Raw genomic sequence first — 13416 nt, 5'->3', positions numbered from 1 at the left:
TTTTTTATTATCTTAATTATTTTAGATTAGTTCGAATTGAATTAAATTTTAAATATGTATTTAGTGTCCATAAATATTGGTTTTTATTTCTTTTCTTGTGTAAAAGTATTTGTTAGTATTAAGTTCCTAATATTTTTCATAATATTTTTTTAGTCCTCATCATTAAGTATAGTTATTTTGATGTTAACAATAAAAAATACTAATTAATATAATTAAAGTGATAGAAAATTACTCAAATTAAGATAGTTATGTTTATTACAAATAATTTATTTAGATAATATATTTTATTATTTAATAAAATATTATTTTTATACTTTTCACTCAATAACTATATTGCATTTTTTATTCTTGTAAAAAAGTACTGTTTTTATTTGAGAACTAATAATTACATATATATATATATATATATTAATTTTGATATTATATTATTGAATATTACAAAAATATTTTTTAAAATATCGTAAACAAATTTATCTAGAAAAATAATAACAAAATATATTTTCTATTTATAATTGATAGTTATAATATATTAAAATTATATGTAATATAAAAAAAATTAATGTTTTCTTTTTCAAACCTTACATAATTCGAAAAATTTTAAGTTCTTCGTATATTACATTATTTTAGTATTTGTAACTCTTTTTTTTTACATATTTTACATTTTGTAATTATTATGAATTACAATTAATTTGGCACTAAAAATATATTAAAATAATAAAATAAATTTTAAGTACATAATTCAATTAAGTAATATATTAAATATTTATAAATAAGATAATCACATTCATTTTTTTAATTTTAAAATAATAATTAATTCTGTGGTTTCAAAAATATTTTTACAATAAAAGTAGTATGATGTTTTATTTCAAAATTACATATATATCATTTTATACGTAGAAGATCGAGTGGTCACAAAATATGCCATAATATAGTTAAATTATATTACTGCAGTTATAAATTATGCAGAGAAAAAACAATGACAACTTTTCACATCTTACTTGATTTAATACATTATAATTATTAATTTTAAAATATAAAAAAATATTATTTTCATCTTAAGAGATAAAATCCCTATTTACATTCCTTCAAAACTGTGATATCAAAATTAATATACAGAAAAAAAGGTTTAAATAAACTGTAATTATTTCGAACAAAATATAATGTTCAAACTAAATATCTAATCTAAACCGAGACAGTTAAAATATAAAAATCACAGATTCAAACTAACAAACTAGAATGTTTTCCTTTGTTCACAACACAATTTTCAAAGCATCAAACAGTTTACTAGCACAAATTATTTCTACAAAATTCAAGGTTGCACAAAATAGTAATACTACCACAACTAAATATGGTACACAAAGATCCCACATTGTTACCACCTAGAAGAAGAAACAGAAAGACTTTTTCACTACCCTACAAACATAGAACACCACCTAAACTTCACAAAGGATCAAATGCAGAAAACAGGCCTTCCAAGATTATACACCATCTCCATCATGAAGAAGCCTCTGATCAAAGTGCCAAACACCTGCAAGCAGCAGCAACATCAACCACAAAAGCATTTATTCTACTAAGAGGGAGGCAGAGTGTAATCAGAGTAATGCACAATAGTTGCATGCTTGTTTGTTTGTGAACTAAAAATAAATAAAAATTTACTCTAGAGGCTGAAGATAATATATGCATACCGTGACCCTTTCCAACTAATCTCAGCTGAGACACATACTCTGCAATCTTTTTAATAGATTCAACCTGCACAAAAGAAAAATAAGATGTTACAAACCCAAGATGGTTTGTAGTATTACATATAATAATCACAGGGTATTGTATTTTAGTGATATCCAACCATTATATGAATACAACTGCACTATCTTGCAAAGTTTTACCTGCTCATACAGAAACTCACTCTCAATGAAGTCTGCCATTTGAGCATCATTGTTACGATCTGCCACCTATATTGTTTGAGAAAAACACGGAAGATTATTATACAAATAAACACAATGAAGACTGATTGGTCCTTTAGCAGTATGAACTATAGGTAATCTATGATTTCGTTACAAACACATTCATTCCAAAGATAGATGCAAAGAGGCATTACACTGTGAACATAGAGGAGTTTCTCATTTGTCAACTTCTCCAAAGACAAAGCTAGCTCCATGGCTGAATCAAGCCAAGATAACAAAAAAGCAAGTTAGCATTGTGCTATACATAATGGTTTGAACATAAGACCATTATAAATGTAGATGTGTTGCACAACTTTACAACACAAGTGTGCGAAGATGCAAATAGAAAACATTGATCAAGAAACTAAATACAAAAGTTTGTGTAACAAGAACAGAAAACTCACCATACAAGGCATCCCCTTTTTCCGAATGCTCAAATTCTGATGGAGGACTTGTGATGGGATGCAGCACCACTCGTCCACCACGAAGGTTCTAAACAAATAAGAGTTATGCTTGTCATTATTAAGTCTAAACTACAAAGTCTAGCTCTGTATTTTTGCTTGCACTGCAGATATTATTCAAAATCATATAAAGATTGCTGATGCGTTTATCACTTCTCTAAGAAAGTCGTTCTCGTATACATATGGAAGAATTAACCCCCCAAAAAGATTAACAAACCCAATTTTTTCCAACTGAAGTTTATATTACTTCTCTGAAAGTTTTTCTTTAACACACATGATCTTGAATTAAAACCCCATATACTTACTAACTTATCTCCTACGAACGTGTTTGTTTACCAGTTTAACTTAATTGACCAAAACACAAGCTTTGATCTTAACTAGAGTTTCATAAGAACAAACATGTCATAAATGTGTTAAACCTTGTTGGTTCATAAGGTAAGGACTGACTACCAACAAACCTTAACTTTCTTTATTAAGAAGACTCAAATCCTGAAACTATAACCAAGTCATACATCAAATTTTCATAACTGATAAAATTGATTATTGAAATAACTAATTTAAAAGTAATTACTATTGTTATAGTTATTTTTCTAAATAGCTGATTGTATACATGTAATCCTTATCCCTTGTCAAAATCAAACTTTTAGTGTTATTTGTCCAAGACTTGCAATAGCAGTTCAAAAGTAACAGACCAACCTGATACTTTATAAGCTTTTCAGCATGCTCTCTTTCTTCTTCACTTGATTCCTTAAAGAACCTGTTCTCCACAAAAAAGCACACTATATTAAAAACCCTTTTTTGAGAAATACAGTAAATAATAATACAGAAATGACACGGGTTAGAGTTAACTACTTGGCAAGTCCCTTGAGAGCTATGTTATCTCTGTCGAAGTATGCAAACAAGGAATGATACACATAGGAAACGTTGTATTCCACACTGTACCCAGAGTTGAGAGACAAAAAATAAACTATTAGCATAAAGACTTTCAATTAATTAATAAGAAAACAATTAACCATAAATAAATACATGAAAAGGATATCAACCCTAACAATTATGAATAAAGGATAAATAATTGTGTTTCCAGTTTATATAAACTTTGTTAAATCTGATTTTTATATCTACATATTAAATTAATGAATGTGGTATTTCAATTATTGAAAATATATGAATGTATTCTTTTCTTAAATCTAAACTTAATATCTAGTAAAGAAACCACACTCATCAACTTAAAAATATAGAATCAAAACCAGATTTAGCACAAACTACAACAACAAAAAGACACGTTTTCCTTTTCCCCTAAAAACATGCAGGAGTTTAGCTGCTCATAAGAAAACATTTTCAAGTAAAAAAAAGGAAACAATGAAACACAAACAAATATATAATTAAAACTAAAAAAATATGAACATAAAGTGATGTGCTGTAAGTGGTTTGTGTAAATCACGAATAAGACTTCATCAAAGTTTGTGAAAATTAAATATTAAAAAAAACACTAGAAATACATCAAATACTTCCCTTCTCAAGTGTAAAAAATGGATCTTTAACTCTCAGAAATTCCAATTAAAAAGCCACACCACAACATAAAAAAAGGTGATAAGATGTTAAAGAATGAAAAGAACCATACTTGATCTGTTCATTTATTGCAGCTTCAGCCTCATCTGAAAAGTTTTGACGAGCCAAGGAGACATTTTGTGCAATTGGGACAGCAAGATAATCCTTCTTCAGTTCTTGAAAGGGTTCAAATACCACCCCAGTGAATGTTGCTGGTGCTTCTGAAGCAGCAGCACGCACCCTCATGTTCCTGCTTCCACCACTCTTAATAGAAAGACTCAAAGAAGAAAAAGAACAAAGGGTTAGTTTCTTCTTAACATCATCACAACCCACAACATTTGAGAGAGAAAAGCCCAAAACTTTGGAACATGAAAGGGCCATTTGGGAGGAAAATGAAGAGAAATGGAGAAGATTATTGCAATGGCGGCAAGGTGATTGTGTTGTGTGTGAAGCCAAGAAAAAGGGGCAGGGGTGATATAAGTAGTACAAGAGAGGGGTATGTTGGACATTTAAAATTAATTTGAACCGTGAGATGGAGAGACACGTGAAGGGCTGAGCTTTGTTACAAGTACGGGCGTGTGGCGAGCTCGTGGCCTATCCAGTGTGAAAGGGGAATCTGTGGAAATATCCTGTCCACGTCATAATCGACCATCCTCGAAATGTGAGCCTACTCGCTCGACTACGTTAACGATGCGGTACTCGCGCTTTGAGCGTTTCAATCAATTGATGTGTTTCAGAATTTTGTCCCATTGTCTTTAGGTCTATCTTTCGCTTTTTTTACTTTTCTTTCACGCAAAAAATAAAATAAAATATAATCGAGTTTTACTATTCTATCTTTCTAGACTATTTTTGTCCTCACTCAATTATTTCTTTTCCTTCACCTTTTCTATTAAGATAAATTAATATATTTTTTTAATTAAGGATTGTAGTTTTTCTCATATGAGTATAAAGCCGTGATTATTTTTAACTTTAATTCATTTTTATTTTAAATATTTTAAAATTATTATTCTTTATCTTTAAAAGTTTTTGAAAAATTAATAGTCTTTACTTTTACTAAAGCATGATATGTATTTACATCATATGTCATTTCGAGGTGAATTTTAACATGATATATCTACATATGTAATGTTAAAAATAAATTCATGGAGACTCAACAAAAAATGAAAAGATTAGAACAAAAAATTACATAACCAATTTTTTTTTCAACTATCCTATGATACATTTTCACGTTCTAATGATAAATGTTTTGTATAATTATTTTAAATTAAATTGAAAGCCAATATTCAATCATTAATTATCAAAAAATTAAAAATTATCATTTTTATAAATATCCTTTTATATTTGGATTTTTTAGAACCAGTTGTTGGTATACAAATCATTTTAATAATAAAAACAATATATTAGAATTAAACTATATTTTTATTAGGATTTTTACATATATTTAAAAAACATATTGATAATAATGGTTATATAAAAAAAAATAAGTACTTACACCGTAGTTCTTTTCAGTATTTCGATAATTGATTTCATTTTTATTTAAAATATAATTAAAAATAAAATAAAAATATTAAATATTATTATAGATTTTTTTCCCTTTTTCAATTTTAAAATATAATTTAAGGAAAAATAAAATGTACCAACCCGTCCCTGGGCGTTGACCAAAGTCAAAGTTAAACATATGGCGGGACCCACCAAGGGGGGCTCCAAGTAGGAGAGTCAGAGTTGACCGCTTTTGGGCGTCGCCAGGTTTAGGCGTCGATGGTGCCACCCCCCGATACCCACGGGTAGGAAAGACCGTGGAGGGGGCAGCACGATAAGAGGCCACGGTACAGGCGAGGAGGCTGCAGGCCCCGGTACCTCATAATAGTCATAAAGAGAAGAGAAAGGTGGCTTCAAGGCCATATTCCCAGTACCAGTAGGGAGTAACCTGACTCGTGAAGTACCCACGCCACCTCTGGAGAATCCCTGGGATAGATACGACCCGGGAGAGGGCCACGCCCAGGGGTAATCCATGTGCATGGTACGAGAGGAAGGCTGACACACTCCCAGGGTGAGTGACTAGAGCCTGGGGCGCATGCGTTGGCACCTAGGTAGTCACCCCTTGCGCTAGATGCACTTCGAAGAAGAAAGACTTACACGTTGGGATTTCCCTAAGTTGGGTTACAACGTTGTAAGGCCTTCCACGTGGAGTTGCGCTTAAGTCAGAAAGGCCACGTGGCAGTAAGCACTGAAACCCAAGGTATATAAGCTTTTCTGAAAGCTTAGTGAGGTACGTTTTACACACTCTAATCATTTTGCTAGCGCGCACACTGTATGCACGAGTGATTGGAGAGAGAGAAAAGTTAGTAACAATTCAGTTACGCGCCTTCAGAACATTGCAGTCACGGTGTTCCGATACGGAGGTGCTTAGTGTTTTCTGCTTACTGACTTGATCATCGGAGTGCAAACGGCCGCGAGGGCGCCCTTTGTTCTCTCTGTTTCAGGTACTCATGGCAGTGTAGGGTGAAGTTCTGGAACCAATACGAAGGTACCCTTGATACGCAAGTCTCAGCTACACACGAAGCACGTTCTGGTCAACCGGCAAGAATATAAAATATAAATTGTATACAAAAAAAGTTAATTATATTATTATAAATACTATAATTTAAAAATATTATTAAAGATAAAATATAAATATAAAATGTATAGATTAAAATAAATAAAAAAATCAATATATTTTAGTATATTATTATAATAAAGATGAGAAACTTTTGTTTTTAAAATATTGTACTAAACATTTTTTGTAGATTATTTTCTTCCTTAAATAGCAATCTTTTCATACAAACTTATCCAAAATGTTGAAAAAGATTTTTTCTTTGAAAATGGGTACGATATTACGTCATCAACTATGTTTTAATTTTCTGGTGCCATTTAGTTTCACAAATTTTCAATAAAAAATAAGAATGGGTCATATTACCCTGTTCTAAAAGAATTCGTATGTAAATTTCACAAGTTTTTGTAAAAAAAAAAAAACAATTGAGAATTATTGATGGAAGCATTTTGTTTCCCTCACCAATTAATAAGTCAAATTCAAAACCTATCTAGTCTCGACAGAGAGTAGTAGCTCTATTATATAGATTAATATGGTAAAGAATTATTTTTATGTAATCAAATAAATGAATTAAAAATTGAGATTTAAATTTATTTATCATAATAGTTGTACCGATCAGTCCTCGGGCATTGTTGACTGCTAGTAGACGTGGGGTCATGTAAGCTGGGTCCCATGAGCAGCATGGGCTAACGCCTTGCAGACAGCACACCCAGGGCGTCAAAGAGTGATCAGGCCTCGGTCACATAAGCTAGATCCCACAAGCAGTACGCACAGAGTGCCTTACGCCCAGAGGGTAGAGGAGTGATCAGGCCTCGGTCATCAGGATGTGCTGACGTGTCCTCGGACCTCGGCGAGTCAAACAGCGGAGCTGGGCCACGAGAGGTGGATCCCAGACAACACACCAGTTATCAGTGAGGGAGAAGCCTAGATGACAAGGGGCCACACGCCTATACGTGTGGTGTGGATGACGCGTTCAGGCGTAACACAAGTAAAAAGCCACTATAAGAGATAAAGCCCAAGAGGGTTACGTTCCAGGGATAGACTGCATGCATGGCACGTGGACAGTTAGGGCACTCCCAGGATGGATGGCCCCAGAGATTAGGTGCACAAGTTGGTACCCAGGTGGTCATGCCGTCAGAGGTTGCACTCCAGTAAGGGAGCCTTATGCGCTAGATTGCCCTAAAAATGGGTGATAGCGGCGCTAAGGCATACCTTCAGTAACCCTAATTGCGGTTAGCGGAAACAGTGGAAACCCTAGAGTATATAAAGGGTAGTATCAAACCTAATAAGATACGCAAGTTTTTACGCAACACTTACGCGAATACACACAGTTTAAATAGAGAGAGCTTTTCAGCTAAGTTTCAGTGTTTCCTAGCCCTAAGATTGACTTGAGCGTCGGAGTGCAAACGACTACTAGCGCGCCCTTTGTCTTTGTGTTTTCAGGTGTTTGATCGAACGAAGACCGAGATAATTGGACGCGTGATCGTCGTAGACGTACGAGAACAATTGAGTCAACCGGCAGGAACAATAGTATATATATAAAGCTAAAAATTTGGAGAAAATTTATAAAAGAAATTAATTTAAACTTAAAATCAATGTAGTTTAAATAATTAAGATGATATTATTATTTTTTATCAAATTACCATCTAATATAAATAGAGTGTAATTAAACTGAATATAGTATTATGTTATTGAATTGTCATTTAATATAAAATTTTCTAGATTGATTTCATTTGTAAAAAATAAATTAGGGATGATAATGCGGGTTGGTCTGTTTTGCAAAATGCAGGTTGGGTTAATCCGTTCTGCGTTGAGCGCGGGCTCATCTCATTGACCCGCCCCACATAAAAGATAATTCGTGGACCTACGGGGCAGTCCACATAAGAAAAATATTTTTTTTCAAAAATTAAAATTTTATTAATTATAAAAATAATTATTTCTAGTAGGGAAAAACTAAAATTTGATTCTTGTTTCAATTCATTCAATTGAGATAAAAATATAAATTCAAGTAGGAGGGTTGTTAGAAGATTTGATTAAAAATAATTAAAGTTTTACATTGCATCTATTTTTCCTATATTATCAAATTTTTTTCTACAAAATATTTTAATGAAGATGACTAATTTTTTACCAATCCTGTACCGCCCTGGTAGTCGGGAGTGATGACGTGGCATCCCGCTACAGTATAGGCGTGTTGGCAAGGCGCCAGGTTGGCAGAAGGGAAGGAAGTCGGGGGGCTCGTGAAGTCGCCAGTTATTAAGTTGGCGTGTTCCGATCTCCAGCATACCAGAATAGGCGATCACCGGGTTAAAGATGAAGTCGCCAGATGTAAACTCAGACGACCAAGCGATTGGAGATCGCCAGAGAAAGCACATCGCCGAAGATGAAGGAGAAGCAGATTATGAAGGCGGCCGGCGAGACCACAGGGAAGGTGTATGAGGGCACCCTAACTCGCCAGTTCCAGTAGAGATCGCACTCCCAAGTTGCCTATGTACTGGGTAGTACCACGCATGGGTAACTTAGTAAAACAAGAGTAGAAGCAGCGCCCATGTCAAGGAGGCTCCAGATGATGGCACGTGTACAGTTGGATACGAGCCACGTGTCCAAGTCTGTAACTGCCAGGAGAGAGAAAGTAACCAGGTATATAAGAGTTCTCAACGAACTTTCTAAGGTACGCACGTTCAGATTATACTCTTTACGCTTGCGAGTTATAGAGCTGACTGTGAGAGAGGATTTGCACGGTTCTTGTTCTCTTAGTATTTGGTGATTCGGTCACTGATTTGGGCGTTGGAGTGCGATCGGCCGCAGCGGCGCCGCTCTGTTTCTTTTGCAGGTTCTTGAGGTGGATCTCGTAGAGGAACGGAGGTTTGAAGCGGTGCACACGTCGATCCTTTGACGAGGCAGTTTCCAGCGTTCTGGTCAACAGGCAGGATCATCAGGCGCCCACCGTGGGGCCGTGTAAAACTTGCTCCCATCCACAGCGTGAGTTCTTGGAGGTTTTCGAAGTTTTCTGCGTGGTTGTGTGCTGGTGCAACCATCGTTCGCTGTTTGCTTGAAATTTGTTCGGTGAATTCGCGTTTTACACCGTTCGCTTGGGTTTTCGATCGGTGAAGTGAGGTTTTCCTGCTATTTTCGCGCGAATTGTTCGGAGGAGTTGAGTTCTTTCGTCCGTTCGGTTGTCCGCGGGAAGAGCAGTGGTTGCTGGTGAAGTTACAAGTTTCTTTGAAGGTTTACGGTGTTCTTGAGTCTTCTCCCGGAGTTTCGCACAGTTTTTCCGATTGATCGCTGACTCAATCGTAGCTAAAGTAAGTGTTGTTCGCTGCATTCTGTGATTCGCTGAGTTTCATGAGAAAAATGAGAAGCAATCGCTCAAGTCCAGTTGCGCCCGTCGCTGCCGAAGGCGCCGCTGCCATGACCATGGCGCAGATGGCAGAGATGATGCGTTCGTTGCAGGCAACTGTGGAAGCCTCACGCATAGAGCAGGCGAGAATGCATGAGGACCTGGTCGCCTCTCGCGCTAGGAATGAGGAGCTCAGCAAGGTGACTGAGGAGCTGCGTCAAGCTCTTCAGGAGCAGCAAGGGCGTTCTTCTGCTGAAGAGGTGGCGCCGTCATCGCCACCTCGCGTTTTCCCTATGCCTTTTGTTCAGGCGATTACTGACACGCCCATTCCTACGAGCGTGGTCCCTGTCAAGGCTGTCTTTACCGGCGTGGAGGATCCAGAGGCCCATCTGACCACGTTCCATACGCAGATGATGCTGTCGGGAGGGTCAGACGCCGTGTATTGCAAGATGTTTGTAAGCATGCTCCGGGGAATGGCGTTGGAGTGGTTTGTGAGCCTACCTAACGGTCACATAACCAGTTTCCAGCAGTTTTCGAAGGTTTTCGTCGAGCAATACATCGTGAACAAGGCACCGCCCAGGGTGTCTTATGATTTGTTTGATATAAGGCAGTACCAGGGAGAGTCTCTCAGAGACTACCTGAATCGCTTTGGAGCGCAGATGGTCAGATCGCCGGCCAAAGATGAAGAAATGCTGGTCTATGCATTCAAGAAGGGCGTGCTGCCGGGACCATTCTGCGAGGCCTTGATCAGGGCTCACCCTGCAACGTTTGCTGAAGTTAGGCGACTTGCGGTGGCTCACATCGCCGACGAAAGTGAGGTCGCTGAGAAGAGAGGGAGCGTGGCTCCCGCTAGGCCACGCGCCCAGACCAGAATCCAGCCGCAAAGGGTGCTGGAAACAGCGGCGGCGGCCAGGAAGGACCAGAGGACTCGCCATCCTTACGATAGGAGGAACAAGGGGAGGAGCCAGGGGCGCCAGCAACCAGCACGCCGGGAATACAATCGCCCGCCTAAGCACAAGTTTGTTATGGGATTAGCGGACCTGATCGCCATTCCCAACATATCTGCCAGGTTGAAAGCGCCTGAGAAGGTGGGCGACAAGGTGCTGGGACCAAAGTCAAACGCCTGGTGTGAGTTTCACCAGGGCTTTGGCCACACTTTGGACTCGTGTTTGTCCTTAGGGTATCAGCTCGATGATCTGGTTAAGAGCGGGTTCCTAAATGACTATCTGCTGCTGGATAGGAGGACGGGGGGAGCGTCGAGTTCCCAGCCAGCAGGTGGAGAAGCCCAGTAACACGAAATGCCTATCCACGGGGAAATCCACACCATCGCAGGAGGCTTCTCAGGTGGTGGATGCACCGCGTCGCAGAGGAAGAAGTACGCGCGGTCGGTGATGACAGTGGATATGTTTGAAGATCACTCGCCGGAAGTGGACATTACGTTCACCAAGCAGGATCTTCGGGACGTTGTGCCCCATGACAACGATCCCATAGTCATTTCGTTGGTTACGGCGGGAAGGAAGGTCCACCGAGTTCTGGTGGACCAGGGAAGTTCGGCAGACGTGATGTTCTGGCCGACTTTCACGCAGCTGGAGTTACCCCTTAACCAGCTAAGGCCCTATGGAGGGTGCCTATATGGGTTCGCTGGTGACCAGGTGGAGGTCAGGGGATATATTGAGCTGAGAACCACGTTTACAGATGAGGCTGGTTCGAGGACGGAGAAAATCAAGTACCTCATCGTAAACGCTCCTTCAGCATATAACATCCTGTTGGGAAGGCCCACGCTTAACAGGATAGGCGCCATTCCGTCGACTCGGCACATGAAGGTAAAGTTGTCGTCTATGGAGGGGGTGGTGATCACGATCAAGTCTGATCAGAAAGAAGCGAAAAAGTGTTATGAGAATAGCCTGAAAAACAAGAGATCGGTGAGTTATGTAACAACCACCCCACCTCCCGGCCTGAAGCCCAGATCGACGGTAGCGGACGAGACCGCCGGAAGGGACGTGGAGATGGTGGACGCTGAGCTAGAGGAGGGAAACGCTGGTCTGGAGGAGGAAGAGGCGCGGAATCGCCCTGAGGAAGCGAGAGAGCAGGGAATCGCCAGGGCGGTGATCGCCCGAGAATCCAGGCCAAAACCTGTCGAGCAGTGGCTCGAGAAAGAGATCGGGGGAAAAATCTTCTAGTTGGGAAGATCTCTTGAGGTCGAGCTCCAGGACCAGATCGCCAAGGTGATTGAGCGGCATCTGGACGCGTTTGCATGGTCCGCTTCGGACATGCCCGGGATTGATCCCGACTTCCTGTGCCATCATCTGGCGATGGACAGCTTGGTGAGACCAGTGCGACAAAGAAGAAGAAAGTTCAACGAAGAAAGGAGGCAGGCGATTAGAGATGAAACTCAGAAGCTCCTCGCTGCAGGCCACATCAGGGAGGTCCAGTACCCTGAATGGCTGGCGAATGTCGTGCTGGTAAAGAAGAGTAACGGGAAATGGCGCATGTGCGTCGATTTCACCGACCTGAACAAAGCATGCCCAAAGGATTCGTATCCTTTACCAAACATAGACGCCCTGGTGGATAGTGCTGCGGGGTGTAAGCTGTTGAGCTTCCTGGATGCCTTCTCGGGGTACAATCAGATTAAGATGCATCCCATGGACGAAGAGAAAACAGCCTTCATGACGGAGAGGTCGTGCTACTGCTACAAGGTGATGCCGTTTGGGCTGAAGAACGCGGGGGCCACGTACCAGAGGCTGATGGATCGAGTACTTGCACCGATGCTGGGAAGGAACGTGCAAGCGTACGTCGATGACATGGTCGTGACCTCGCCGGAAAAGAGCAAGCACGTTGCCGACTTGGAGGAATTGTTCACGACGATAGCCAAGTTCAGATTGAAGCTGAATCCAGAGAAATGTATTTTCGGCGTGGAAGCTGGGAAGTTTTTGGGTTTCCTCTTGACTGAAAGAGGCATAGAGGCCAACCCTGACAAGTGAATCGTGACTGAAAGAGGCATAGAGGCCAACCTCTTGACTCGTGAAGTCGCCAGTTATTAAGGTGGCGTGTTCCGATCTCCAGCATACCAGAACCGGCGATCGCCCAGTAGAAGGTGAAGTCGCCAGATGTAAACTCAGGCGACCAAGCGATTGGAGATCGCAAGAGCAAGCACATTGCCGAAGATGAAGGTGGTGCAGATTATGAAGGCGGCCGACGAGACCACAGGGAAGGTGTACGAGAGCACCCTCACTCGCCAATTCCAGTAGAGATCGCGCTCCCAAGTTAGCTATGCACTGGGCAGTACCATGCATAAATAACTTAGCCAAAAAAGAGAGTCAGAAGCAGCGCCCAAGTCAAGGAGGCTCCAGATGATGGCACGTGTACGACTGGATGCGAGCCACGTGTCCAGGTCTGTAACTGCCAGGAGAGAGAAAGTGACCAGGTATATAAGAGTTTTCAACGAACTTTCTGAGGTACACGCTCGTTCAGATTATACTCTTTACGCTTGCGAGTTCTAAAGCTTACTGTGAGAGAGAACATTGCACGGTTCCTTGAGAT

General features: G+C 39.6%; 1 protein-coding gene across 1 annotated transcript; it reads right to left on the bottom strand.

The window, feature by feature from the left end:
• Positions 1 to 1217: 1217 nt before the first annotated feature.
• On the bottom strand, positions 1218 to 4406 carry LOC137818284 (ferritin-3, chloroplastic). The gene is made up of 8 exons (XM_068621605.1): positions 4023 to 4406; positions 3254 to 3337; positions 3098 to 3158; positions 2345 to 2432; positions 2096 to 2157; positions 1884 to 1949; positions 1686 to 1749; positions 1218 to 1528 (listed from the first exon to the last, which is right to left on the bottom strand). The coding sequence occupies exons 1-8, from the start codon at positions 4328 to 4330 to the stop codon at positions 1479 to 1481; spliced, it is 783 nt and encodes a 260-aa protein (XP_068477706.1). The 5' UTR covers positions 4331 to 4406; the 3' UTR covers positions 1218 to 1478.
• Between the last annotated feature and the right edge of the window lie 9010 nt (positions 4407 to 13416).

This window comes from Phaseolus vulgaris, chromosome 10 (assembly GCF_000499845.2).
Source record: "Phaseolus vulgaris cultivar G19833 chromosome 10, P. vulgaris v2.0, whole genome shotgun sequence".
Lineage (NCBI taxonomy): Eukaryota > Viridiplantae > Streptophyta > Magnoliopsida > Fabales > Fabaceae > Phaseolus > Phaseolus vulgaris.
This window is presented reverse-complemented; position numbering and strand designations above follow the sequence as displayed.